The sequence below is a fragment of the Bolinopsis microptera genome, chromosome 3 (assembly GCF_026151205.1).
Source record: "Bolinopsis microptera isolate Bmic1 chromosome 3, MBARI_Bmic_1.0, whole genome shotgun sequence".
Taxonomy (NCBI): domain Eukaryota; kingdom Metazoa; phylum Ctenophora; class Tentaculata; order Lobata; family Bolinopsidae; genus Bolinopsis; species Bolinopsis microptera.
The window spans coordinates 8,354,453-8,382,194 of record NC_087074.1 but is presented as its reverse complement, the minus strand read 5'-3'; the positions used below and the strand labels follow the sequence as shown (position 1 = coordinate 8,382,194).

The 27,742-nt window shown below is 37.9% G+C and overlaps 1 protein-coding gene across 3 annotated transcripts; it reads right to left on the bottom strand.

Annotated features, from left to right (window-relative positions):
* Positions 1 to 5,276: 5,276 nt before the first annotated feature.
* LOC134812989 (uncharacterized) lies at positions 5,277 to 26,682 on the bottom strand. 3 transcript variants are annotated; one of them, XM_063820637.1, is made up of 20 exons: positions 26,602 to 26,682; positions 22,962 to 23,095; positions 21,710 to 21,928; positions 21,220 to 21,379; positions 20,916 to 21,023; positions 17,786 to 17,852; positions 17,554 to 17,695; positions 17,082 to 17,297; positions 16,766 to 16,904; positions 16,272 to 16,472; positions 15,080 to 16,122; positions 13,150 to 13,354; positions 10,459 to 10,590; positions 10,134 to 10,213; positions 9,752 to 9,870; positions 9,447 to 9,553; positions 9,202 to 9,298; positions 8,801 to 8,962; positions 6,179 to 6,246; positions 5,277 to 6,025 (listed from the first exon to the last, which is right to left on the bottom strand). In XM_063820637.1, the coding sequence occupies exons 2-20, from the start codon at positions 23,090 to 23,092 to the stop codon at positions 5,966 to 5,968; spliced, it is 3,456 nt and encodes a 1,151-aa protein (XP_063676707.1). In that variant the 5' UTR covers positions 23,093 to 23,095; positions 26,602 to 26,682; the 3' UTR covers positions 5,277 to 5,965. The 3 variants fall into 3 exon arrangements, with proteins under 3 accessions (XP_063676707.1, XP_063676705.1, XP_063676706.1); XM_063820635.1 differs by having other exon boundaries at positions 26,570 to 26,675; XM_063820636.1 differs by having other exon boundaries at positions 17,554 to 17,680; positions 26,570 to 26,675.
* Between the last annotated feature and the right edge of the window lie 1,060 nt (positions 26,683 to 27,742).

Genomic DNA, 27,742 nt, shown 5'->3' with positions numbered 1-27,742 from the left:
TTTGCTTTTTGGTTTAAAATGTTGTTAATATTATGTCCAACAAGTAAGTTAAGTTATATCTTAATTCAAAATTCACGCCCTACAACTGTATAGCTTGTAATTAAATTGTGAGTTTTGTTGACTAAAATGCTTTATTTCACCATTGAAATCCATAACAAGTGGTTTGGCAATCTCCACACTTAAACACCAGTAAATACCACACTTATACCAGTAAACGAGTAGCAGAGATTTGGCCCTACAAAACTGCAATTGCAAAAGAATGATTCACTAAAAAATTAACGGGTGATACTCGTAAGATATTTGTTCCATATATTAGGACCGTACCGACGGGTCCAACTCGGCGCGCGTCCTGGTAGGTTATAAACCTACAACTAAAACACGACACCAAATACTATGTAGTTGTACTAGATCATGGACCAAGAATCAACATTTCCCGCAATCAGACAACGAATGAATGTTAAAATTCCAAAATATTTATAGCATTGGTAGAATACCAAATAGATAGCCTAGAATGTTTATTAATCAAATGATCTATTCGCTGTACGTTCGCGTAAGTGTGTGTTGAACTTTGAAAGCAACAGTAACTGTAAGTACATAATTAATTTAATTTATCAGTATCACCGCAAGGCGCAACCGTCAAAGTATAATCACAATGCTGGCAAGCATTACCGGTGCCATTATATTCACAATACTATTTACCCCCTTTACTATTTACCCCCTTTACTATTATACCACTTTATTATTTATCAGGCATTAAGCCTCATCGAAAGTAGTTCGTAGGTATATTTAAGTTCAAAACATTCTAATTCAATGTTAAAGATGACAGGATGTTATACGAAATTAGGTAAAAAAACCCAAAATCGCCATATTCAGGTGCCTTAAAAATAAAAACCATGTTAAAAATGAGTTAGAGATCCTAAATTTTGCAGGGCGTCTATACGTTGACCAAATCGACTGTAAAAAAATTTCAAGTTTCAGGTGTATCGGGAAGTGGGTTTTCTGGAACCCCTGTTTTACAACAGATTGTCGTGAAGTACCTTATCGGACCTTATTTGGACGGACATTACTTGAATGGACATAATTATGAACGGACATTAATATGAACGCTAGAAGGCAATCAAAACCATAAAAATCCGAATTTTTTCATCCTTTTTTGACGCTTTTAATTTTAGCAAATGATTTTTAAATCCATTGTTAAAATTTTATAATACCTTGTTTTTATTGATTCAACGATATAGTTTAGTTTAATGATAGCTATTGAAATTGACTGAAATAAAAAAATTGTCATATTCTGGACAAAAAGTTCGAAATGGAAAAATTTTTGAACAAATTTCAACGGACTTTAACTTGGACGGACATTAATTGAACGGACTTTATTTGAACGGACATTAAGATGAACGCTAGGGCCTCCAGCGTTCAAGTAATGTCCGTCCAAATAAGGTCAATAAAATTGAGAAAAATTTCGAAAAATTCCATTTATTTCGAAAAGTAAAGAAAAATGACTATAAAAATTTTTGCCCAAAAGTTTCAGCTGGACAGTTTTTTTTGTGGTTCCTGGGACTATGGACAACACATTCCAGTAGACAAACCTTTGTTACGAATTTGTTCACAGAAAAATCAACTCTTGCCCTAACTACAATAAGGTATTATTATATATACTAGTGTAACCCGGCCTACGGCCGGGATTTCACTGCCGCAGTTAAAAAGGGTAGGAGTAATTACCCGCTGAGTCAAAACCCGCATTAGGTGACCCAATAGTTTCTTAAACAATAATCTCATAATCAGTTATTTCTTGTGGATAATTTAATCATTATTAGGCACCACATTCCATGATCATAAGGTCTGAACACCGAGTATTACACCTCATCACTCCCGTCCTGAACCGCTTTCTATTTTTATTTAAATCGTTATAGAAATTAACCCTTGTTAACTCCGCACCACACCCGCATATTATATTTGAAAACACGCATAACATTGTCGTATGAACTCTCTCTCTCTCTCTCTCTGCAGTCCAAACAGACCCCAAACACTAACAGTACTCCCTCCCCTAATAAGCTTAAGGTATAACATTACAGCAAATCTTCCGGGGACCGGGCTAATCCAATTATGACGCTACTTAAATGCAGCAGATAACATATTACACAGTAATGAGAGAGAGCGAGAGAAAGAGAGAGCAGGCCCCGTAACTCTTGCCGTTCTGCTCAAGCAACTTTATGTAACATTTGTGGTACAAAACCATCAATAAAACCACTTACCACCGGCCGATTTAAAAAAAAATTTCCTATGGGCTTCATCAGAGTTTTGTCGACACTATACCGAAAAAATCAGTCCCGTAACTCTTACCGTTTTTTTTGTATAACCGACCGGAAATTACACACGGACAGACAGACAGACAGACACACACACACACACACATTCTGGTGTTATTAAGGTGATACTAGAAAACCCGTGGTCACAGGAAGGAACCTAAGAATAGTATTTTTGGCAGTCAGTTTGAATTGTGTCAAAAAGTATTCATCCCCAATGAAGATACAGCTGATTAAAATGTTGCTCGCACTAAACACAACGTAATATCAACAAAACCGATCAAAATGACGTTAAAACAATCATTGCACGTGCACGTGCGGGTAATATTAATAACCCTCGTTACCATGGTTACTTTGCAACCTTTTGCTTTTTACCTAATTTGCACGTGGGCGGTCGTACAAACATTGTACAAAAACAATTCTTTGAATTATAATAGAGATAGACGCTTTTGCAGTCAATTTGCAGTCAATTGTAGCTTACATTCAAGTGTCCGTAGATTCAAAAGTATAAACGATACAGTCATCTAGAACCACAGGTTTTAAAGATAATTGTTCACACTTCAGTTTACATTATATCAAAAAATAATCTAACGTAATCATCAACACTTGATGACGTAATCAAATTAGTTGTTTTTAAAACTTGATTTTTGACAGAATAACAACTTTTCAAAACGATTTTACACCATTAAGAAGTATTAGTAATTTTATTCAAAATCTGAGGTCATTTTCACCTTAGAGAATTGTTCAAGCATTCTGAAAATCTACCGAAAAATTTTCTTATCTTGCTCCTTCATAAAGATATTTGCTATTGAAGTTTTAGTTAGTGCTTTTTTGAAGAATAATTTTATAAAAACACAAAAGTTGTGAATTAGTATTCTCTGGTGTTGGGCCATCCCTTGAGTTCTGGAGCTCAATTTTCGTTCCTAAAGGTCTAAATTGTGTTATAGGCTTAGATTATAAAGTTAAAAATCGAAAAGTTGCACACGTGGAGACACGCCCAAATTGATTTAAAATAGCTAAAATCACTGAAAAATGTTATTTTCACGATTTTTATCAACTTTGGAGTCCCGTTGTGACCTAAGTTCTTTTTGAAATCTTCTGAAACTTTGCATGCTTATCAAACTATATATGAAATAACACTATGCAAAAATTTACGGTAATTCAATATTGTATGCGCACGCAACGTCCGCTCAAAGTTTGCACGTGCGAAAGGTGAGAATTTTGCTCATTCGTGATTTCGGATATATTCTGCTTTCCCACGATATTTAAATGGCATTATATGTATATTAATTTAATGCCTACTTGAATGAGTAAAAAGTGTCATATTCAGTCTGTTATCGACAGATATGCCTACCTAAACACAAGGAAACGTTTTCAAAGGTAAAATTTCGAAATCGTTGAAATTACCTACTTATTAACTTTGTAAATTATTCTGATATTATAATCAAAAAGAGATGATATTTGACCAAAACCCATAATCATGGGTAGAGTGAACCGCTGCCAGTGTCTCTCTTTTCCAAACAAAAGGAAATGATATTAATTTGAGGAACCGTCCGCAAATGCAAATTGATACCGAGAATGAAATCGGTCGCTCGCGTTTCCCATTCATTCACGGCTTACGAATTGTAATAAAGCTTAGGTATTGAATGGAAAAAGCGAGCGACCGATTTCATTCTCGGTATCAATTTGCATTTGCGGACGGTTCCTCAAATTAATATCATTTCCTTTTGTTTGGAAAAGAGAGACACTGGCAGCGGTTTACTCTACCCATGATTATGGGTTTTGGTCAAATAACATATAATTATAAAGGACAAAAATGTACAAAGTTTTGGATGTACTGATTCCAAAAGACCCCAAATTATATTAGGTAACAATTTTTCCCTGAGGAGTTAGGGGTCGTTCACAGTGATCACACATTACATAATCATTTTTTGGAAAATTTTTACCCCACCCCCCCTCATATCAGGTGCCACGCTAGGTTATTTTACAATAAATTTTTTAATCCAAAACCGCTGTACGTTTAACTGTTATTGTTAACGGGGGCTTTTCATTCCCTCAGCAGCTAATCTAGACAATTCATTCGATTTTGTACATTTTATAGATTAAAATAAGAAATACATATAGTTTTCGCGGCGGTGAAATTTCGGTATTTGTGGAAGATAAGTATATAACAACACTGTCGGTCTCCTATTATATTCCCAATGGCATAAACAATAAAATGAAAACATTTTCTATGCGGAGAAAATGGGAAAACCTGTGAGTAATTTTCTATTTTATACCATCAATTTTGGTCATCAAATTACTTGGGCACTTTACTTAGTACTTGGGCACTTTAAACATTTTTGGCTCAAACAATTTTTGGCCCGAGTCATTTTCAATACGTACCTCTAAAAGTAAAGGCAGACTCCCCGCTTCCGAGCTCGTATTGCATACGGGAGGTCTGCCCTTCGAGACCGCATTACAAAGGGGAAGCCTCGATTCCAATATCGTATATTGATCAGGAGTAGGTCCGGACTTCGAAAAACCAAAAAATGTTTTCGGTTCATAATGATCAGGGTAGTATGAACTGCGGAGAAAAGTGATTTCTAGGAAAACTTTTAAAATTGTTGACATGGCCAGCACTCAGCAGACGACTACGAGTGTGTCAAGAAATGCTTGTGAAAGTGGATTCCTGGAAACCAATTTTTCCACGGTTCATGCTACCCTAATCATTATAAGCCTAACATATTTTTTTCAGTTTTCTGAAGTCCGTACCTAGTAGTAGTACCTACCGTCCTACCTCTCGATATACGATTTTGGACTCGACTAGGCTAAGCCTAAATAAATTTCTAATTTTCCTAATTAATCAGACATCTTTAATATAAGTCTTTATTAATCTGAATCGTACTTCGCAATCTTTTTGTCGATTTCATTTTAAATTTGTCCGCGTAGATTTTAATTGCGGGGAAAGTGAATAAATGAAACAGTATATTTGTTTTAACATTTACATTGAATTCGTATCAAATCTTGAGTATTACATATAGAACTAAACAATACCATATATGAACAGATATATTGTTAAAGATTAAATAATCATCATGATATGAAAATGACTAGAGAATATATTAGAGTATAACTATGATACAGTCTTGTCGCAAATTGAACGTGCTTGACTTAGAGTGGTGATGTTGGAGGGAGCAAAATGTTAAACTTTCTTTAAATAAATTCCTATTTATAACTATGTGATTTGTAGTTCTGGGTTCTGTTCAAACTGACGGTGTATCTGGAAGTCAGTAAAAGAAACAGGAAGAACTTTCCACGGTCCGCATAATAGTAAGATAGTACAAATAACACTGAATTTAAAATAAATTTACAATCCATTGTTGATGCTAGTCTATACTACCATTCATGGTTTTAAATTATAATCCGATAAATTATCTTCTTGCAATCATTATAATATTCTCCATTAGAAATAAGTAAATCTCTTCATTTAGTCCAATGAGGCACGATATACAATTTTCAGCCCATACTAGGAGTAGGACAATAATCATAATTCTTAACCTGTCCATCAGACTTATTTCATCAATTCAACCAACAGAAGTGGTAGTATTAAGTTTAACAAGACACAGTTGTTGGTGGTATAACGACTAGATTACTAGGTGGTACTAGAGGAGCTATTGCTAGAGTTCCACTGACATTAACTTGCTGACGTTGTCTTGGTTTTCCCATTTGCTCGTTACCTGGAGGAATGTAACTTACTTTTATGTTACGTAAACCTTAAACCAATGTTATTAATTGAATTTAAAGAACACGATAAAAAACATTCTCAATTATTGGAGGTCGAGAGTTAGAAGTAAAGTTGAAGTAGGTTCTTTGTAAGAAAATGTTCCAACCTTATGCCAGACATCAATATGCTTGCAGTCACTGACGCAATCCACTTTGTTAGCTTGACACCAGCGATCTGATATGGGTGGTAAATGTTTGAGATGCAATTTATCAATAATTTGGTCGGTAGACAAGTAAGATAAGGTTCTCTAACTGAAAATTGTTATTTAGCATTTTTAAGCAATTTTTATTTTGCAGCAATTTTTAATTGAAGGTCAAGGAATTTGCGGTAAAATTTTAAAATTATAAGCTCTTAGATGATAAAACGATAGGCTCATCTTCTTTAGGGGTCGCTGGTTACATCATATATATCATAAATATATCACCAATAGTTATTAAATCCAATTTTTGGCGAACAGCCTTAATATTACTCCATAAACATTATCTTATATTATCTGACCTATAATTCAAAGAATTATTTCTGCTGTCTGTACGACCGCCCACGTACAAATTAGATGAAAATAAGAAGTTTTATAGTAACCATAGTAACGAGGGGGGAAGTTGGTCGTTTAGCTCCGGACAGTCTATGCAACGTCTATGCAACGTCCGTGCAACAACAAAAGAACCGTCTATGCAACGTCTATGCAACGTCCCTGCACAATGAACACTCTATGCACACTCCCTGCACGGTCAGTCTATGCAACGTCTATGCAACGTCTATGCAACGTCCCTGCACAGTACCATATGAACACCGGCTACTAGCCGGCTATTAGCCGGCTAGTAGCCACTTTTGTAATAACAGCTCCTCAACTTCACATTAACAACCGGCTACTAACCGGCACTTGAAAAGTGGTCACTAGCCGGCTACTAACCGGCTACTAGCCGGCTAGTGACCACAAAGTGGCTACTAACCGGCTACTAAGCGGTCACTAGCCGGCTATTAGCCGAGCTCTAAAGCAGACCTATTAGTAGCCGGTTCTAAACCGGCTACTAGCCGGCACTTGAAAAGCGGTCACTAGCCGGCTACTAACCGGCTACTAACCGGCTAGTAACCACCAAGTGGCTACTAACTAGTAGGTCTGCTTTATAGCTCGGCTAATAGCCGGCTAGTGACCGCTTAGTAGCCGGTTAGTAGCCACTTTGTGGTCACTAGCCGGCTAGTAGCCGGTTAGTAGCCGGCTAGTGACCACTTTTCAAGTGCCGGTTAGTAGCCGGTTGGTAATGTGAAGTTGAGGAGCTGTTATTACAAAAGTGGCTACTAGCCGGCTAGTAGCCGGCTAGTAGCCGGCTAGTAGCCGGTGTTCATATGGTACTGTGCAGGGACGTTGCATAGACGTTGCATAGACGTTGCATAGACGTTGCATAGACTGACCGTGCAGGGAGTGTGCATAGAGTGTTCATTGTGCATGGACGTTGCATAGACGTTGCATAGACTGTCCGGAGCTAAACGACCAAGTTGCCAACGAGGGTTATTACACGCACGTGCACGTGCAAAGATTGTTGGAATGGCATTTTGATCGTTTTTGTTGTTATTTGTGTTCAGTGCGAGCTACATCTTAATCGGTTGTATCTTCGGTTGTGATGGATATTTTTGATTTGATAAAAACTGACTGCCAAAAAAATATAAAACTACTAGCTTCCTCCCTGTGACCACGGGTTTTCTAGTCTCTACTATAATTCAAAGAATTCTTTTTGTAGAATGTATGTACGACCGCCCACGTGCAAATTAGACGAGAAATAGGAATTTAAGTAACAACCAAAAGGTTCCATAGCAACGGTGTTTTAATGCACACATGCACGTGCAAAGATTGTTTTAACGTCATTTTGATCGGTTTTGTGGTAATTAAGTTGTGTTCAAAGTGTTTTATATTTAAATCGGCTGTATCTTCGGTTGAGATGGATATTTTTTGATGCGATTATAACTTTCTTTCAAAGAATACTACTAGCTTCGTCCCTGTTACCACGGGCTTTCTAGTCTTACTTATAATTCAAAGAATTGTTTTTGTAGAATGTATGTACGACCGCCCACGTGCAAATTAGGTAAACAAATAAAAGTTGCATAGTATTAGTAACCATAGTAACGATGGTTGTTACACGCACGTTCACTTGCAAAGATTGTTAGAACGGCATTTTGATCGGTTTTGTGGTAATTACGTTGTGTTTAACGTGTTTTACATTTAATTCGGCGGTATCTTCGTTTGTGACGAATATTTTTTTGATGCGATAAAAACTGAAGTTACCAAAGATAGATACAAATAATATTACCTTCTTCCCTTTGACCACGGGCTTTCTAGTAATGCGTAAATACATACAATGTACAATATACAATATACAATATACAATGTACAATGTACAATATACATGTGTGTATATGAACTCTATTGTTTGTGTTATTTTTTATTTTTTACATATTATTGGTTTACTTATTAGACTCCCAAATTGCCGGGGAGAAAGTAAATCCATTGTTAACCGATATAATAAATGTTAACAATGGATTTACTTTGGTCAATGTTGGAGACACGTTGGTGGCATTAAATATAATAAACTGCCGCGTGGGAATCCATTATTAGCCAATAACATTGAACCACACACGTCGTAAGTCCATTGAACTTGAAGACAAAGTATTCGTGAAATATATCAATTCCAAAGATATTCACGGTTAGGTTAAGAATTCCATAAATAGCCCTCACCATCGTTTGGGAGGCTATTGATTATCTTCAATAGTTTTTGCTTGAGCTGCTCAGAAGCCGCTCCAAGGAGTTTAGCCACTAGGGTGTTCAAGCCGCCCACCGTGTTGTATAACTTTCCTAACGTAGGCTGGAACTCAATCAGCGTTTCTAGAATATCCAGGGCTGAAAAGTGGTCATAAGTTTAATTTGCGATGACTTTCAATCTTAATTTATCTTAATTAGAATTATTGGCTGTTGAGACTTTAATATAACGTTCAGCTTAGTAAAATTGTACGATTTTTCGAATAGTTTCATTAGGGTCACTTAGAGCCACTTAGAGTGTCATTAGAGATCTCAGAGTTACTTAGAGTCACTTATATTATCATTAGAGTTACTTAGAGTGTCATTAGAGTTAGACTTACCAACAAATATTCTCTCCTCATCACCATTACACAAAATGATATACTCCGTCAGCTTTTCTAGCAGATAATCGTCTACCATGCACAGCAGCTGTTCCCTCTGAAAATAATAAAGCAATTTTGTCAATTTATCATTGATATGCAAGTGCAGGCGGATGGGAATTAACTAGAAAATATAAATATTATTATTGTTATAGTTATTGGTTGCCCGTTCCCAAACATTTTAATATGAGATTGGCTGTACTTACAGTAACTGACTTGGCGATGTCTCTCAGCAGTTGAGCAGTAAGACGGGAGACCGTGTGATTGTTGCAAATCAGTAGGTTTTGTGTGAGAACTCCTGAGCACAAGTGTCCTGAAGGTGTGATGTTATTTTAGAGGCCCTTGTTTGTAGTAGCTTCAGATGATTTCATAACAATCGTACTGAAGCTGAGCTGTGTATATTGTGCTTCATGATATAGTGAGTTCTTAACTATGAAAGCAAAGATGTAAAACCAAAATAACAGTGTTTATGCAACCAATGGTGACTGCAAATAAACATATCGATACTTGCCTATATGATGTGTACACTGCTCAACAACTACAACTGGTTTCACAACCCCTGCTACTGGAATCGTTATAACAGGTGGTCGTACTATTCTACCGTGATTACTTTCTGCTGTTCGAGGCGGCCTGAAAGTATGTATCGTTAATCTGTAGCATCATCGACCATCATTAGCATACTATAACTAAAAATTTAACGAAAAATTTAACGAAAGGAAGGGTTTAATAAGCCGGAAAGTTTGCGTGAACAGAAAATGTTTAGTTGTGATTGATGTTTATAGTGTTTATAGTGTGATTGATGTTTATTATAGTGTTACTTACTGTTTTGAAGTGACAGACTATTAAAAAGTTAGAATAAAATCTGCACTCATTATTATTATATTATCACTTACTCTGTGAAGCGAACTGGCCGACTGTCCCTGTTACTGATATGTTTTGGGGTGACGCTTGTACTCTTCATATATTGAGCAACCTACGTTTTAAAAGAAGTTCGGGTTATGCAGTGAAAATTAAAACTCTAGCTCCGAATTAGGAATCACTGTTCCTGGTTATAATGAAAGAATGAGGTTTAGTCGCTCATGCGATAGTATATAATATGGTATAGATGGAACAACGCCAGAAGTGTTGGAAGATTTCTTTTGAACCAAAAACAAATTACTTGTAATACTAATATCTGTTATAAATAATCCTATGTAAGTCACACTGAAAACTACTTACATCGGAGGGTTGGAGGTTAAGGAAGTCAGGGACGTTAAAAGGTTCCTCCTTGTCTGCAGTGTCGCAATGTAGAGTGAGGGAGTGTACTGAACTGAATGTAAACAGTGAGGACAGACATCTTACCACCTTCTCCTGCGAATATAGTTACGGTTACTATGTGGTTACTATGTGGCTATTAAACGGTTACTTTACGGTTATTGTACAGTTTCATTAAGGTTGCTGTACAGTTACTATAAGGATTAATATGCGTTTACTCTTGTTGTGTCAACCCTCAAAACCTTTTTCAAAACATTTTGGATTAACTTCAAGTGGTGAAATGTCGAAAGTTAACAATTGGGGAAGAAAATGATGAGAAGCAGTATCGCAGCTGAAATCCAAAAGTATAAACCCGCCTATTATATTCGAAAACACGCATTAAATTTTCGTAGTTAAACCGGTGCAAAATTATGAAGTCGCTCAGCCCAAAAAGACCGGAATTTAAGCCCCTCAGTTTTCTGACTTTTATAACATTTTTTATAATCTGCTGCGTGCCATTAAATAACGAATTCAACATTTATTTTCAATTATTTGCAGTTTGTTGCGATTTTATCACATTTGACCTCAGTTTTTCTATTTAGTTTTGATATATTTTCTAGTAGTTATGTTTCTGGAGTGCCCATTGGGGTTTTTAATTTTAACTTATTATGATGTAAACAATAAATCAGAGACAATCCCCTTACGAGGGGCTTTTAAAAAAAAGAAAAAAAAAGAAAAAAGGTTAAGTTTTAAAAATTGTCCCACATTCAAAGCGCCAGCCCCCCTCCCCCTCCCCGTGGATGCTTGAACGTTTTTAGTAGAACATACTTCTGTCAAATTTGTTTTGCTGTCGATTTTGAACAATTCCCCATTATGAGCTTTACATTTGCAGGCTAAAACAATGAATGGAAGATGGGCTGTGTTAATCATTTTCCTGGTCTTAACATTATTTGAACTCAAACGCAGTTTTTTCATCAGTGAATTCAAAGGAAATCGTCCTAAAATTGAAATTGGGGTCCACGTCTCCAACAGTTCCACCGACCTCCATCTACCACCTCCATCTCAAGGCTGGGTTAAAGAACAATTAAACAAGACTTTATCACTGTTAGGTTACACGACTCACGAATCTCCCAATAAGTGGACTGGGAAAAATGAAAGAAATGCAAAACACACTTACTACTTTCCAAAAATAAAAACCATATTTACAGGAATACCAAAATCTGGGTGTTCGAACTGGATAGAGTTTCTACTGAAAGCTGAAGGTGCGCTGAATAAGAATTTAGATCCACGAGCCGTTTGGAAAGTTCATTCGATATACTCAGAACCATTCCGTATGTCCAATAATGCCGTATCAGAGGCGGCTAACAAAGCAAGCCTAGAAGATGATATATTCAGTTTTACAGTAGTTCGTAACCCCTGGACAAGGCTCGTGTCGGGGTATAGAGACAAACTTTCTGGAGAACACACACAGGGCAGAGCATTTACCTCTATGGCTCATATGATATCCAGGAAGATGAATATGATAGATAATATCACAAGCAGTCCTAGTCATCCAACTTTTAACCAGTTTCTCCGTTGGCTTGTGGATAATTTAGATAGATTAAACGTCCATTTTACTCCACAGTATCGAACATTGTACATCCCTGGGGTTACCTACGACTACATTTTGCCATTAGAATACAGCAATCTTCTCAGCCACGAAATACAAAATAAAATCAACACCTCAACGAAACTTTTTGGTTCCTACGACCATACAAGTGATCCGAGGAACCAAACGTCTGCACTGCGGGCCAAAGAGACGCTTTCCCAGCAGGGTCCGGAACTTATTGAAAGACTTTATCGTATATTTAAGACTGATTTTGCTCTGATGAATTACAGTAATTTTTCACACCCTGATTTCCCTTTACCAATACAATAGAACTAAAAAGTTGGGTACCATCGGGTTTACCATCGACCAGAATTTAATTTTATTCCAAATATTAAATTTTGTTAAATTTAATACTGCAACGTGGTATATATGTTCGTATATTTTGTTAAAATTTTCCCCCAATTTTATCGAAAATGGTAAAGCAAGTGTGATGAAAATTAGGTTATACTTCGGAGTAAGTAATTTCAAAAATATTAGGTAAGTGCTGAGACAAAAGCACCTGTGCCTGTAAAGTGTGTCGTTCAGATGGTTCATATTGGTGGTTACTGGTTAGGGGGTGGTTAGCTTTTGAAATAGCTGTCTACAAGAACAATTAAACGAGAATGAATGTGAAAAAGCTGAATCGCAAAACGAACGATTTCATTCTAAGTCTTATTTTGGCAACAGTTTTTCACGTTGAATTTATATAACCACGAATATTGACTGATTAAATTTTGTCTTTGTTACAATTTTTACTTTTGAGTTAATGAACTCTGATGATTATGTATGAATTTTATTTGATAGAGTGCTTATCTTAAAGTTAGATGTTTTTACAGGCTCTAATGATGTAGTTTTACGAAGATTTGTGTGTTTCCCTTCGTGTCCAAAAGCATTATATGAATTAATATAATTTCCTTTGACATGAAAATGGGAAACAGAAACTGAAGTCACGGCCACTCCTCCGCAATTTTGGGCCTTTAATTATAGAGAATGGATTATCCGATCTGAATCTAATTTAGAATTTAATAATTTGTAGAACTTATACTCACGGTGATAGGAGGATATACACAATAAAGCCACGGCACTAACGTCTCCACCACTTGGAAGGTGAGAAGTCTCCTAACCAAAGCTAGATGTTGTTCTGAGTTGTCTCCCACAGCGGGTTTTGAGGGACTGTTAACTCGGCCAGGCAGTACACTCAGAGCATACTTGTTGTAGAGCGAGTCTTGGAGGGTGGTGTACTGTGAGTTGTATCTGAAATATTCAGCAGTTATAATTCTTGAAGGGTGGTGTACTGTGAGTTGTATCTGAAATATTCAGCAGTTATAATTCTTTGAGGGTGCTGGGTGGTGTACTGTGAGTTGTATCTGAAATATTCAGCAGTTATAATTCTTGGAGGGTGGTGTACTGTGAGTTGTATCTGAAATATTCAGCAGTTATAATTCTTGGAGGGTGGTGTACTGTGAGTTGTATCTGAAATATTCAGCAGTTATAATTCTTGGAGGGTGGTGTACTGTGAGTTGTATCTGAAATATTCAGCAGTTATAATTCTTGGAGGGTGGTGTACTGTGAGTTGTATCTGAAATATTCAGCAGTTACAATTCTTGGAGGGTGGTGTGCTGTGAGTTGTATCGGAAATATTCAGCAGTTATAATTCTTGGAGGGTGTATATCGACTATCGAGATATACCCTAAATTATATGAGATGAAGTAGCTGAGCACTGGATGTAGGCTTCTAAAATTTAACAACGACAAACTGCTCAATCTATACTAATAATCTCAAGATGTGTGTTCGTTAGATTAATTTCTGAATGGTATGTTATTAAATAACAACGGTGAATGGATCCACGGAGGAGGGTATACCTAGCACTAGGGGCAATGTTCAATATTCGATATTTAATATTTGAGAGGTTTAAAACTTGAATATATTCCAATATTGAAGGAATATTGGGCTTGAGCCTTAGATCGCTTTTCTGACTGCTTTCGTATAGATATATTCTCGGGGAGCCCCACGATACTTTAAGTGAAACGAGCAGCTGCCACAGACAACACAGGGTTGCAACCTGTGTTACCTTATCGGACACAATTTGAGATGATGCAATGGAAAAGCAAAGCATTGTACATCAGTATTCTGATATTGCTACTCGCTTTACAACCAACCAAAACTGGTGAGTTTAGCTAAAACTAAAACCGGAGCTGCTTCAAAACGATTTAAAGAAGGATGTGACAGAACGATTCTATTTTTATTACGATTAAACCTTAAAGTTTGAACTGTATATAGTTCTAGCAATCAATATCGATAAGGTTCAAAATAATGAAGAAGCTGGGAACAAAATTACATAACTCAATATCTGATACTCAGGTACGAGGTGGTGTCAGCATGGAGACACATTTTTGAAAGACTACACTGCGAGACCTACCTATTATGTCAGTTTGAAAGAGGGGCTGAGCCGATGTTCAGTTAGAAACGGTAACTGTATAATATTGCCTTCTTTTCTAAATTACAAGATCAGGTCTTCATAAAATGAAACCTTGTCCAGGTATAATATAGGGGAATGCCATTTTCTTAAATTTTGGTAATTTCAGTACAATAAAGGGCATTTTATATTTAGATGTGAAAACCAAGCATAGAGATACATTGCACCATCCTGCTTCCTCATAAATGTTATCGATCCTCAATACAGATTTTGGAGGGGTGACCTATGAGCACGGATTAAGAAAATACACACTGAGACGAGGCTCCAACCCTATCCAAATCCCTTACGGAGAGATATCTTGGGTGCGCTGTGCCAAATCAAAAAGTAAGTCTTAAAATAAGACATTTCACAGACAAAAGATGTATGGTTAAGCAGGGCAGCTTAACGATACATGTTCTGAACGTTAAGCATAACTATGCAACAATGTTAAATACGGACGACGATAACAATACAACTAAGTAGTAAATGCAGATTGCTCGAAAGTAAATAAAATTCTAACCAACCTCCTAGTAGAGTCGAGAAGAGATCCACTATCGAGAGTCTGTAAGTTGAGACTACTGCTCACAGTCGTTAGCATTAAACTGAGTATCTTGATGACAGTTTCACAGTACACCAGTTCGTTTCGGGCCATCTCAAAGTCTCTGCCTGGAATCTTCAAGACAGAGTTATCACTTTCTATTTCTTGAAGTTGCCTGTCCAAGATCTGGGAGACCATCACGTTACGTTTTGTTTTCTTGATCAGGTTTATCTGGATCTTCTGGATCTTGTCTTGTAATATTTTCACGTAGCGGTGTTTTTCTGCAATTTTCTTCAAGTCCCGGAAGAGTCTGCTGCCAGTGAAAGCAAAGAATGATTTAGCCAGATCAGCATGAAAGGGAATTGAGCGCCCTTCTTTCTTTAGGGGGAAATGAAGAAGAGTGTAAACCGCTTCGAGCGCCATGAGTCTACATCTGAAATATCTAGGATCAGCGAACGCACCTTTCGACGTACACAGTTCCATGTATTTCTGAAGCATGTCCTTGATATCCGTCTTATTAACAGCCCGTTCAGGTACAGTTCTAGGTGGAGCTGTTTTGGGTCGTTTGGAGAGCTGAGGTTTAGTTTTAGGGAACACTACATCATGTACCATCTTCAGACCTCGGTGAGCCAGACTACGGTTCTGGGTGCTGAACAGCCTTAACAGAGCAGCTCCAGAGGCCGCTTTCACTTTCAAACATTTTGAGTGAGTGAAGAGGTTAGCCAGGTGTCTAACACAGGTCGCCTCATCTGCCCTCTCGTTGGTTAGTTTGCTGGTCACGTGATCTACCCCTGTGACGTCAGCACATATCGCGGAACACAGCAGTGCTGCTTGGTACTGCACTGGACACGTGGCGAACACCAGGACTCGTGATATTGTTTCTATGACAGCGTGGCAGATGAGGACCTTCCGTCCGAAGCTCGAGGAATGGGCGATGTTGCAGAAGATTTTGAGGATTTCCTCCTGGAGGAAGATGTCTTCGTCTAGATATAGTGCTTCTTCGCTGTCATCCCAATACGTCTGCTTTACCTGCAACTGGGAGATTAGTGTTGAACAAGAGACAAGATACATAACCCAATTCCTTAATTGAAAACTAGAGAACGTAACAACCGAAATACAGAGGATAATTGCAAAAGCCGATTGAAAAAAAGGATTCAAGTTTTTATATAAGCTGAAACCTGAGGCAGCATCATGCACTCAGGCAGAGCTGTATTAGCGAGAATATTAGCACAGCAGGGAGAGTCACTGAAGACCCGGAGCAGCAGAGTGCAGCATCGTGCCCTGGTGCCATCAAACGTCATCTTTGCGGTAGTCTGCTCCACTATTTGCTCCTTGTACACATCGTCCAACCAGTAGTCGTGGTGTGTGGAGTGTGTCACCTGCTCACAGTGGAGTTACTTGTCACTTTTTTAATATTGGCTTAAAAATTGTTATCATTATTTAACGTCTTGCAGTTTTTATTAGATTTAGTCCATAGGAAGCAGTGAATGGGGCTTAGTTCTTTGAACTTTCCGTGCTTACAGTTACAGACACCGTTACATGAATACATTAACAGCCATATATTGAGTTTTCACTCTGGAGTCTGGTGGGATGGACCGCTAGTAAGTAAACATTCCAGAGTATTAAGATAGAAACAGTCACAGTATAAATAATGTTGGCAACCAATGCTTACGTTTTCAATAAAGTTGATGATGGGATTGAGAAGTTTACTCGGGCAGTCGTCACTGTTAATAAGTGCCACCCACTTCCTTAACACTAACATGAAGAATTCTTTTATCATCATTTCACCCAACTCTTTCTTTGTGGACAACCTGCAAAAAGGAGGACGTTGAAATAAGAATTCCGAATAACATCAGTGATGGATTTGATTGTCCACTGTTATCAAATGTTTAAAAAATAATAATTATGAGATATGAAAATGCTTTAGTGAAAAAGAAAAAGCATTTTGCATATATAAATATTCTGTATGTATACTAAAATCGACAGACCTTTCTAAGATGCAGAGCGCCGCAAGAACTTTCATCTCACTGGAATCATCTAGAAGATCTCTGATGCCCTCAATCTCCACAATGTTTAACTGTCTACCAGGTGTAAAGGAGCTGAGATGTTGAGCTAGCTCGGTGTAGGTGACACTGCTCTCTAGTTCCCCAACTATGTGGAGGTAGTGAGAAAGTGCTAGCCGCTCTGATGTACCTTCGTTTACTCTGAAGAAGATGGTCGATATAGTGAAAGTTTGTATGATATGATCTTAAAAGTTTGAGTTCAAGTTTGTATATTTTAGCACAAGATTTTCTAGTAGGCTAGAGATGTAAATCATGAAAAATAATTGTCACGTTTTATTAATATCAAAGAGATGAGAGGGGAAGTGTTGACTGGTATCAAGTATGATTCCTTCAATATTCCTACATATGATTTAAAAACATTCCTAAAATACTAATTTCTAAAACAGAAAGTACTCACCTTAACTCCTCATCAGGCTCGTCCAAAACATAGCACTCGCACTCGTAATTAGGCTGAAGTGTCGAGTCGTATATCTCAGACTCACTTATTGTTGGCTCTGTGAACTCGCTAAGTGCCACTTGGGATCCTAAAGGAGTCATCACTAGATATTATTAGTTTCAATAATTCGATATCCTGATGAAGTTTTAAAACAAGCTATAATGTTTATGGTACTCTGAGTCAATAAGCAAACCTGGACCAGGACGCGAGTATGGAGGAGCAGATTGGGCTCTCTGTCTTGGTGTCCAACCAGAGGATGGCTGAAATATAACAGGTTTAATCGAGTTGTGCTACATTATTTATGGGTCATTAAAACAAAGATAAAAAAGCTAAACAATGCAGTCTTCTATTTAAATATTTAGCTATATCCTTCTTTGTTATGGAAATTTTTGTAGCTATTGTCCGTGATGAATTAGATCCATTTAACAAGAATATGTTGGTGTAGGTTCTCGAGTCTCAATACAAAATGTTGTCATTTTCTTAGTTTTCCTGGTCACATTTCAGTGTTTTCCTTGTCCTCCTTCTCTCCAATTTTTCGAAGCCAGATATCTTACTGCATGAATTGAGCATTCATACTGACTTGGCACTGAAGAGTGGTGCAAGGTACTCTGAATACCGCCCTAGGTCCACCCTAGGTTCCCCTGTCGTAACAGCAAGACCCCCCAACTCTTTCGTTCACGGCGCGACTACAATTATTTCAATTTGTTAAATTGAACGTTCTCCGAAAATCGATACAGTGCCGGTCTGAGTCTGCATGACATCCGTTAGGAGGAGTACCAGTCTTTTAGGTGGCAGGCACCACAACCCTGGGGTAAACTCACCGTGCTATGTAGCACTGTACGGTAAACGCACCGTGCTAAGAGCAGGATAGGGTAGGATGGAACTCCCAGTAGGTACTATCGCCTGGATGCAGCCGTGTGCACTGTACATCTAATTACACGGAATATTAGTCATGAGCTGACGTCACTGTTGGAGGGAATCGCTAATAATGTGGCCCTTCTGTTACTCTGTGCACTGCACTGGATCTCTCACTTGAAACCCAGTCAGTAATTAACAAATAATGGAGTGACGACATAACGAATGACACTATATATACAGTTCCATGGCCAGCGCTATATGTCTCCATAGTAATATGGCCCGGAGAGGTTTTGCTTCTGTATTTGCTACATCGTAGGAAGTGTTACCTCATTTACAATTTTGGCATTTTGTTCGCACGCACAGCTCGAAAGTGAAAGTTACAATTACATTTACGTCATCACATTCATAATTTAGATATATTGCAAAGCTCGCCAAAATGAACATTTTGATTGAGTAGTTTAACATTCTGCCCTACCTTTGCATAACTGATATTACCGCGTTTCAACTTTCTCTGTTTCTAAGCTCTTGATCATAAATTCGTGTTCAACCGTAATATAATTCTCGCTCACAGATTTTGCATATTTTCCTTTACATTGCTCGACAGACGACAGTGGTACTTCATTTAACTTCAAAGGCTCATATTTCAGATACTTTGAAGAGTTTGACCGAATGAAAATACTGTCTGAGTATGTACTATAATTGTTGCCCTGCCCTTGCTGCATAACTGATCTTACCGTTTCGGGTTTCTCCATTTCTATGCTACGGATCGTAATTAAGTGTTCAACAGTATAATCGTAGTACACCGAACAAATTCTCAAAGCTATTGACGTCACTAGGATAATTTGTACCATGATTTATCCTCGTCGTGGTATTTGTATCTATTGGAGAACTTCAATTGCCGTGCAAGTCAACAGTTTCCCTTTTGTACTTATTGCAACCATGCGTTATATACTGTGTTACAATTTATTTGCTGTTCTCAATCTTTAGAATAAAGTTTAATGTAATTTTGTACGCCATAATTACTTTTAGGTACGATAAGATGATTCCTAAGAGTAACCACACGCTCGATATGAAAGACGAAGAACGGCACTTTTGGACAGCCTACAACCTCATAATATTCCTGTTCTCATTCACAGGAAACACAGTTATCCTCATAGTGACAACTAAAAACACTTCCTTTAAACTACACAGGGTAATCGTAGTCATCTTGCAACATCACGCTGTGAACAATCTCCTGTTTTCTGTGTTTAAAGTAATGATACCGGAAGTGACACGTGATACTTCAGACCACATGATACTGAGTGATATCCTGTGCTTCATCCAGGATCATGTTAACTGGATCTACTGTCCACTGGCTGGCAGTCTAACATGTGCTCTGTTGGTTGCTAAGTTACTGATGATAAGGATCCCTCTAAGACCTAGAAACTGGTCGAGCAGCTCTGCTCACTCAGTCTGCGCCCTGGTGTGGGTATTCGTTATCTATCTGTGTGTGCAATCAGGCCCTGTTTTTAGCAACTCAGCCTGTGCTAACCAACAGACGGAGCTTCCTAAAGTTGTTTGGAGAGAGAAGAGTGATTTTATACAGAGCGTATGTTTTGTGGTTCTAGCATCAACAATGATCCTAACATCTGTCCTGATACCATGCAAAGTAAGGAGGAGAACCGTGCACCAGCTACACTGGCAGAGTTTACTGGGAGTCACTCTCGTTACCACTATTTACCTTCTCTCATTCCTTCCCTGGTTCACTGTCAATGTGACAAGACATTCTGACTACAGTCCCCCTCTGCTGCACGCTGTTAAATACCTCAGGAACATAAACGTTATCTCAATTATAATTTACTGTTTTCTGGAGAGGAGTTTCAGAGAGTTCTTGAAGGTAAAGTTGCGAAATTTATCAAGCTGCGTTGGGAGGAGACACTTTTCGGAACTAAATGGGAGCAGGGAATGCATCCTTGAAGGTTCCTGACTGATTCCCCACGGTACAAGAGACAGATATCCTATTCTCGTTAATTGACGAGACCACGAACGAATTGAAAATTGCGTTACTATTTTAACCGATTGATTGACTGATTACCAAGTAGGTCGACCACCCACTTCTCACGTGCCCCTTCTAACAACATGATATTTGCAGATTCTTCTAATTAATGGGTATTCTTTTTTAATCTTGTATCCTTGACTAATCCTTGATCCTAATTGACTACGGTTAGTTCTTATTTGTAATTTGAGTTTGTAGTATTAATTATGTTGTTATTTCAAAGCTTTTTTGCACATTGTATTGATTGCTGTGCATGGCTCAAAGTCTACAGTAAGCTGTAGACTTTGAAATGCTCATTATAGCTTTATAGATTCATGATTTTGGGAATGGTTCCAAAGAGATTCATCGCCATTTGAGTCCATGTCAGTACCTAAATATCGCACAAAAGATACCGGAAGATAAAATTCGAAATAAAGTAAATCTTACTTACCCTTTCCCAAGTCCTGAGTACGATAGGTTTGCAATTTCCGAATATTTTCAGCGGTATTGGGTAGTTAATACTACACTCCTTGCTATCGAGGTTTATCTTCCGTTGGGTCTGGGGATATGTTCACTGAGTTAAAATCGCATGAGAATTCATCTGATCGTACCACATGACCAGACAAGGTCCAGTTTATTATCTCTATTAGCAATTAGACAAGTTGTTCGTTTCACAGCCCTACAGTTCGTTGTTACTGATCAACCCAGTAGGCCAATGAGAAATAGAAAGAACAATTAATGAAAGTGGAACTCACCGTTGAATAGTTGAGGGACTCCCTTTTGGCCCGTTTCTCTAAAGATCTGATGATAATGTTTTGGGGTTTACCGCAGATGCCCTCAGGGAAGTCACTACGACACACATGAGTAGGCTCTGGGGGGAGGCGGGGCTTGAACGTCTCCCTGGCCATGGACAACCTTAGGAGTATACATTACGTAAGTTAGAGTGTACCAGGTCAAAATATTTTGAAGTAGTGTTTCCTTAAAAGTTGCATTTTAGTAGTCAAGCAGACGCAGTTATCAATTCAAATCAGTATCGATGAGACTAAATAACCGTACGCTGCTATTTGAAATAAAATAGATGTTAAACAGAAGCAGTAGGTAGAGTTAAAAGCTAGCAGCGCGTTTTGGAATTTGGTTTAAAGATAACACAATCATGCTAGTAGCATGATTGATGTTGATATCTTTAAACCTAATTTCAAAATTAAACGCACGCATCCAACGGAATATAATTCAAATATGCTATACCTCAAGTCAATTTGGCGAGGTTTTCCTTCAGAATCTCTATCCTGGAATTCGTGTCGTGATCTGTACAAGTCGATAGGCCGGACAGGTCCAACAGGTGCTGTAACTGGTCTGGCCATGTCACTGAGGCGACCAGGACTGAATGGCCTGATTCCTTCCGTTGTGCGGAGTGGTATAGATATTTTCCTCGTATCTTGGCTAACTTTGTAGCTTTCTTCTAATCTGCAGAAACAATTCTTTATCAATATAATATTCTTTATTATATTATACAATCTGAAGCTAGAATCGATATAGATTTGTCGACATTGCCGGGATTTTCGTGGACAGTACTAATGGGAATGGCTACGAATTTCATGTTGGTTATGTTGCTGAATTGACAGGCACAGGTGGCATCTGGCCATCTCATCTACAATCTACATGCGTCATGTAATTGTTGGGACATTCCGGACCAGTAGTCCGCCTACATGCTGGTTACAATCTCTTGTAGAATAGCGGTCAATACTCAACGTTATATAGACATGGCGCTGTAGACTGTAGAGCATTTAACAGTTCACCTGTTTATAAATTATGGGATTTTCTTTTATTGTTACCATTGTGCCAGGTACTGCATGGAGGAGGTCCAAAACGTACACCGTTCAGAAAAGCATGTCATGGAGAATGTTTGTTTACTGATCAAGTAACTACCCCTGTACTCTGACTCTTCAGATCCAATGTCCAAACATTAAGATCTCTCGTGCTATGCAGCGGTGCTAGAGTATAAGCAATAAGGACAATACCTACTGAGTACTAATCCGGCGAAGTTCATGTCCTCAAGTCAGCTCGGTTTAAAAGCCACTTTAAAGCGCTCCAAATATTTAAAACTCAACAATAGAATTTAAACAGAGACGGAAAGCCTACGCTTAATAATAATAATAACATGCTACCACATGCTAGCTGACACCAACTGTCACAAACGAGTAGGTCTTGTTAACTAGTGCAAGTGGTTCTATTTTACTGTACAAAATTGCTGCAGACTTTGTTTCATTTTATTGTTGGCAGTGGCACAGGTTATGATTTGCTAAGTTATCAAATTTAAAGTGATGTTGGGAGAAAAAATATTGTTTCAGAGGATGTGGAAGACATCAAACTGTTTCCATTAAATTTCAATCTAAAAGTTCTTTAGAAATGCTACAGAACACGTGTCAGTGCACGGTTAAGATAAAACGTGTGATTCACAAAAACAGAAATACTCAAGCAGATTGAGATCGTATCTGACCTGTAATGTTTGAGCTCGGGGTACATCTTGACCTTTTCCAAGTCTTCGAGTTTAAAAGGAGGCCCATTTCCATTATCTCCCGACAGAGTAGGCTCAGTGAAGGCCGGAACGGAGTATCTGGTCTGTACCATCGCCTGAAACATCTCAAATATCAGACACACCACTTTCACATAATACTGACAGAATGGAGGTGTTCAATTTCGTTTTCAGATATAAACAGAGTTAGGGTACGGTAATAACTAAAATGCATAGTGCATACACAACACACTCGGGACGTATTTTTTCAGATTATAGAAGAATGCATTTGAGAATGGGATCGTCAAGTTTACACCCCTTCCACGAATGCAAGTTAATCGTCAGTAGTATGGTTATAAGAGTCAGTAGTACGGTTATAAGAGTCAGTAGTACGGTTATAAGAGTCAGTAGTACGGTTATAAGAGTCAGTAGTACGGTTATAAGAGTCAGTAGTACGGTTATAAGAGTCAGTAGTACGGTTATAAGAGTCAGTAGTACGGTTATAAGAGTCAGTAGTACGGTTATAAGAGTCAGTAGTACGGTTATAAGAGTCAGTAGTACGGTTATAAGAGTCAGTAGTACGGTTATAAGAGTCAGTAGTACGGTTATAAGAGTCAGTAGTACGGTTATAAGAGTCAGTAGTACGGTTATAAGAGTCAGTAGTACGGTTATAAGAGTCAGTAGTACGGTTATAAGAGTCAGTAGTACGGTTATAAGAGTCAGTAGTACGGTTATAAGAGTCAGTAGTACGGTTATAAGAGTCAGTAGTACGGTTATAAGAGTCAGTAGTACGGTTATAAGAGTCAGTAGTACGGTTATAAGAGTCAGTAGTACGGTTATAAGAGTCAGTAGTACGGTTATAAGAGTCAGTAGTACGGTTATAAGAGTCAGTAGTACGGTTATAAGAGTCAGTAGTACGGTTATAAGAGTCAGTAGTACGGTTATAAGAGTCAGTAGTACGGTTATAAGAGTCAGTAGTACGGTTATAAGAGTCAGTAGTACGGTTATAAGAGTCAGTAGTACGGTTATAAGAGTCAGTAGTACGGTTATAGAGTCAGTAGTACGGTTATAAGAGTCAGTAGTACGGTTATAAGAGTCAGTAGTACGGTTATAAGAGTCAGTAGTACGGTTATAAGAGTCAGTAGTACGGTTATAAGAGTCAGTAGTACGGTTATAAGAGTCAGTAGTACGGTTATAAGAGTCAGTAGTACGGTTATAAGAGTCAGTAGTACGGTTATAAGAGTCAGTAGTACGGTTATAAGAGTCAGTAGTACGGTTATAAGAGTCAGTAGTACGGTTATAAGAGTCAGTAGTACGGTTATAAGAGTCAGTAGTACGGTTATAAGAGTCAGTAGTACGGTTATAAGAGTCAGTAGTACGGTTATAAGAGTCAGTAGTACGGTTATAAGAGTCAGTAGTACGGTTATAAGAGTCAGTAGTACGGTTATAAGAGTCAGTAGTACGGTTATAAGAGTCAGTAGTACGGTTATAAGAGTCAGTAGTACGGTTATAAGAGTCAGTAGTACGGTTATAAGAGTCAGTAGTACGGTTATAAGAGTCAGTAGTACGGTTATAAGAGTCAGTAGTACGGTTATAAGAGTCAGTAGTACGGTTATAAGAGTCAGTAGTACGGTTATAAGAGTCAGTAGTACGGTTATAAGAGTCAGTAGTACGGTTATAAGAGTCAGTAGTACGGTTATAAGAGTCAGTAGTACGGTTATAAGAGTCAGTAGTACGGTTATAAGAGTCAGTAGTACGGTTATAAGAGTCAGTAGTACGGTTATAAGAGTCAGTAGTACGGTTATAAGAGTCAGTAGTACGGTTATAAGAGTCAGTAGTACGGTTATAAGAGTCAGTAGTACGGTTATAAGAGTCAGTAGTACGGTTATAAGAGTCAGTAGTACGGTTATAAGAGTCAGTAGTACGGTTATAAGAGTCAGTAGTACGGTTATAAGAGTCAGTAGTACGGTTATAAGAGTCAGTAGTACGGTTATAGGAGTCAGTAGTACGGTTATAAGAGTCAGTAGTACGGTTATAAGAGTCAGTAGTACGGTTATAAGAGTCAGTAGTACGGTTATAAGAGTCAGTAGTACGGTTATAGGAGTCAGTAGTACGGTTATAAGAGTCAGTAGTACGGTTATAGGAGTCAGTAGTACGGTTATAAGAGTCAGTAGTATGGTTATAAGAGTCAGTAGTACGGTTATAAGAGTCAGTAGTACGGTTATAAGAGTCAGTAGTACGGTTATAGGAGTCAGTAGTACGGTTATAAGAGTCAGTAGTACGGTTATAAGAGTCAGTAGTACGGTTATAAGAGTCAGTAGTACGGTTATAAGAGTCAGTAGTACGGTTATAAGAGTCAGTAGTACGGTTATAAGAGTCAGTAGTACGGTTATAAGAGTCAGTAGTACGGTTATAGGAGTCAGTAGTATGGTTATAAGAGTCAGTAGTACGGTTATAAGAGTCAGTAGTACGGTTATAAGAGTCAGTAGTACGGTTATAAGAGTCAGTAGTACGGTTATAAGAGTCAGTAGTACGGTTATAAGAGTCAGTAGTACGGTTATAAGAGTCAGTAGTACGGTTATAAGAGTCAGTAGTACGGTTATAAGAGTCAGTAGTACGTTTATAAGAGTCAGTAGTACGGTTATAAGAGTCAGTAGTACGGTTATAGGAGTCAGTAGTACGGTTATAAGAGTCAGTAGTACGGTTATAAGAGTCAGTAGTACGGTTATAAGAGTCAGTAGTACGGTTATAAGAGTCAGTAGTACGGTTATAAGAGTCAGTAGTACGGTTATAAGAGTCAGTAGTACGGTTATAGGAGTCAGTAGTACGGTTATAAGAGTCAGTAGTACGGTTATAAGAGTCAGTAGTACGGTTATAGAGTCAGTAGTACGGTTATAAGAGTCAGTAGTACGGTTATAGGAGTCAGTAGTACGGTTATAAGAGTCAGTAGTACGGTTATAAGAGTCAGTAGTACGGTTATAAGAGTCAGTAGTACGGTTATAAGAGTCAGTAGTACGGTTATAAGAGTCAGTAGTACGGTTATAAGAGTCAGTAGTACGGTTATAAGAGTCAGTAGTACGGTTATAAGAGTCAGTAGTACGGTTATAAGAGTCAGTAGTACGGTTATAAGAGTCAGTAGTACGGTTATAAGAGTCAGTAGTACGGTTATAAGAGTCAGTAGTACGGTTATAAGAGTCAGTAGTACGGTTATAGAGTCAGTAGTATGGTTATAAGAGTCAGTAGTACGGTTATAAGAGTCAGTAGTACGGTTATAAGAGTCAGTAGTACGGTTATAAGAGTCAGTAGTACGGTTATAAGAGTCAGTAGTACGGTTATAAGAGTCAGTAGTACGGTTATAAGAGTCAGTAGTACGGTTATAAGAGTCAGTAGTACGGTTATAGGAGTCAGTAGTACGGTTATAAGAGTCAGTAGTACGGTTATAAGAGTCAGTAGTACGGTTATAAGAGTCAGTAGTACGGTTATAAGAGTCAGTAGTACGGTTATAAGAACTGTACGTGGTTTACTTAAGTACACAAATTGAAGAAGCTAATAATAGTAATGAGAGTTACAGGAATACACTAAAATGAACATACGACAGAAATGGTGGAGTTGAGTGGGAATCTACCGTTTATCAAAAGCATTATCATTTATCATGCAACAATCAATAAGCATAAGTGGTGAACAAAATAATACGTTGTGGTCGAAAACGTTGACTTTTGAATGAATCGACTATAAGGATTATTTAGGTTTAAGGCTTCTGCAAATTTAAAACACCAGCGAATATCAATCAAGCATAATCGGTGACACGGCGCTGCAGTTAAATAACGTATGACAATGATGTATTAATATTATCCATGACGATGAGCTATCATTGCTTCTTGCTACAAAATTAATTCAATGATCGCAGATAATATGCAATTATGTACAAAATATTTTATTCAAAAGCCGAAGTATAAACAAGCGAGAAATTGCTTTGATAAAACGGACTTAAATCAGACTTATATAAAAAACTAAACACAGTTTAAAACCGGTTTTCGAGCTACAGTGTGGCCCATATATAAAACAAATGGATCATTTACGGCGACATCCACGGAACGATACTAAGTTTACAAATGGAAAAGAAACTAAGACATGTACTGTGATTATGATACGAAAATGTGATATTGACTTCAAATGCAGGCGTCTTAAAACTTCACAAGAACGGAGCTACAAGTCTCGAACACGTAGTGAGTGCAGTGCGCATACAGAAGTTAACATTTCAGAAGTTAATGAAATGTTGGATCATTTCAAGCATGTCCTATCTGTAAGACGTCTCATGAATAGACTAACTATGTTTTAAAAAGGCGGTTCATTTTTAAAACAAAGTTAAAGAGAAAAATATGTCAAATTTAAACTAAATAGCATCTGACATGTACACCGTTGTCGTAAACAACCCCCCAATCAGATTGAAGCAAATCTTGTGGCCGCAAATTAACAAGAAATCTCTTAGCTGGGGTGGCCAAATCCGCCTTGAGCCGGTGAAAAACATGTCAATAAAATCAATAGAACTAGTGTGTGGTCGGCTGGTGTAACTAGTGACTAGCGAGGAGGAGGAGTATTATAATTATTATACACCTGTTAATATACTAATATACTCAGGTGTGACAATTGAGCAACATGCAATTGCGGAGTGCAACTGCAACATGCACAAAAGTAATTGTAAATTGAATCTCACCACACCGAGTAGTCGCGGACATCCGACCTGGACTTCTAGGTGTTCTACTTCT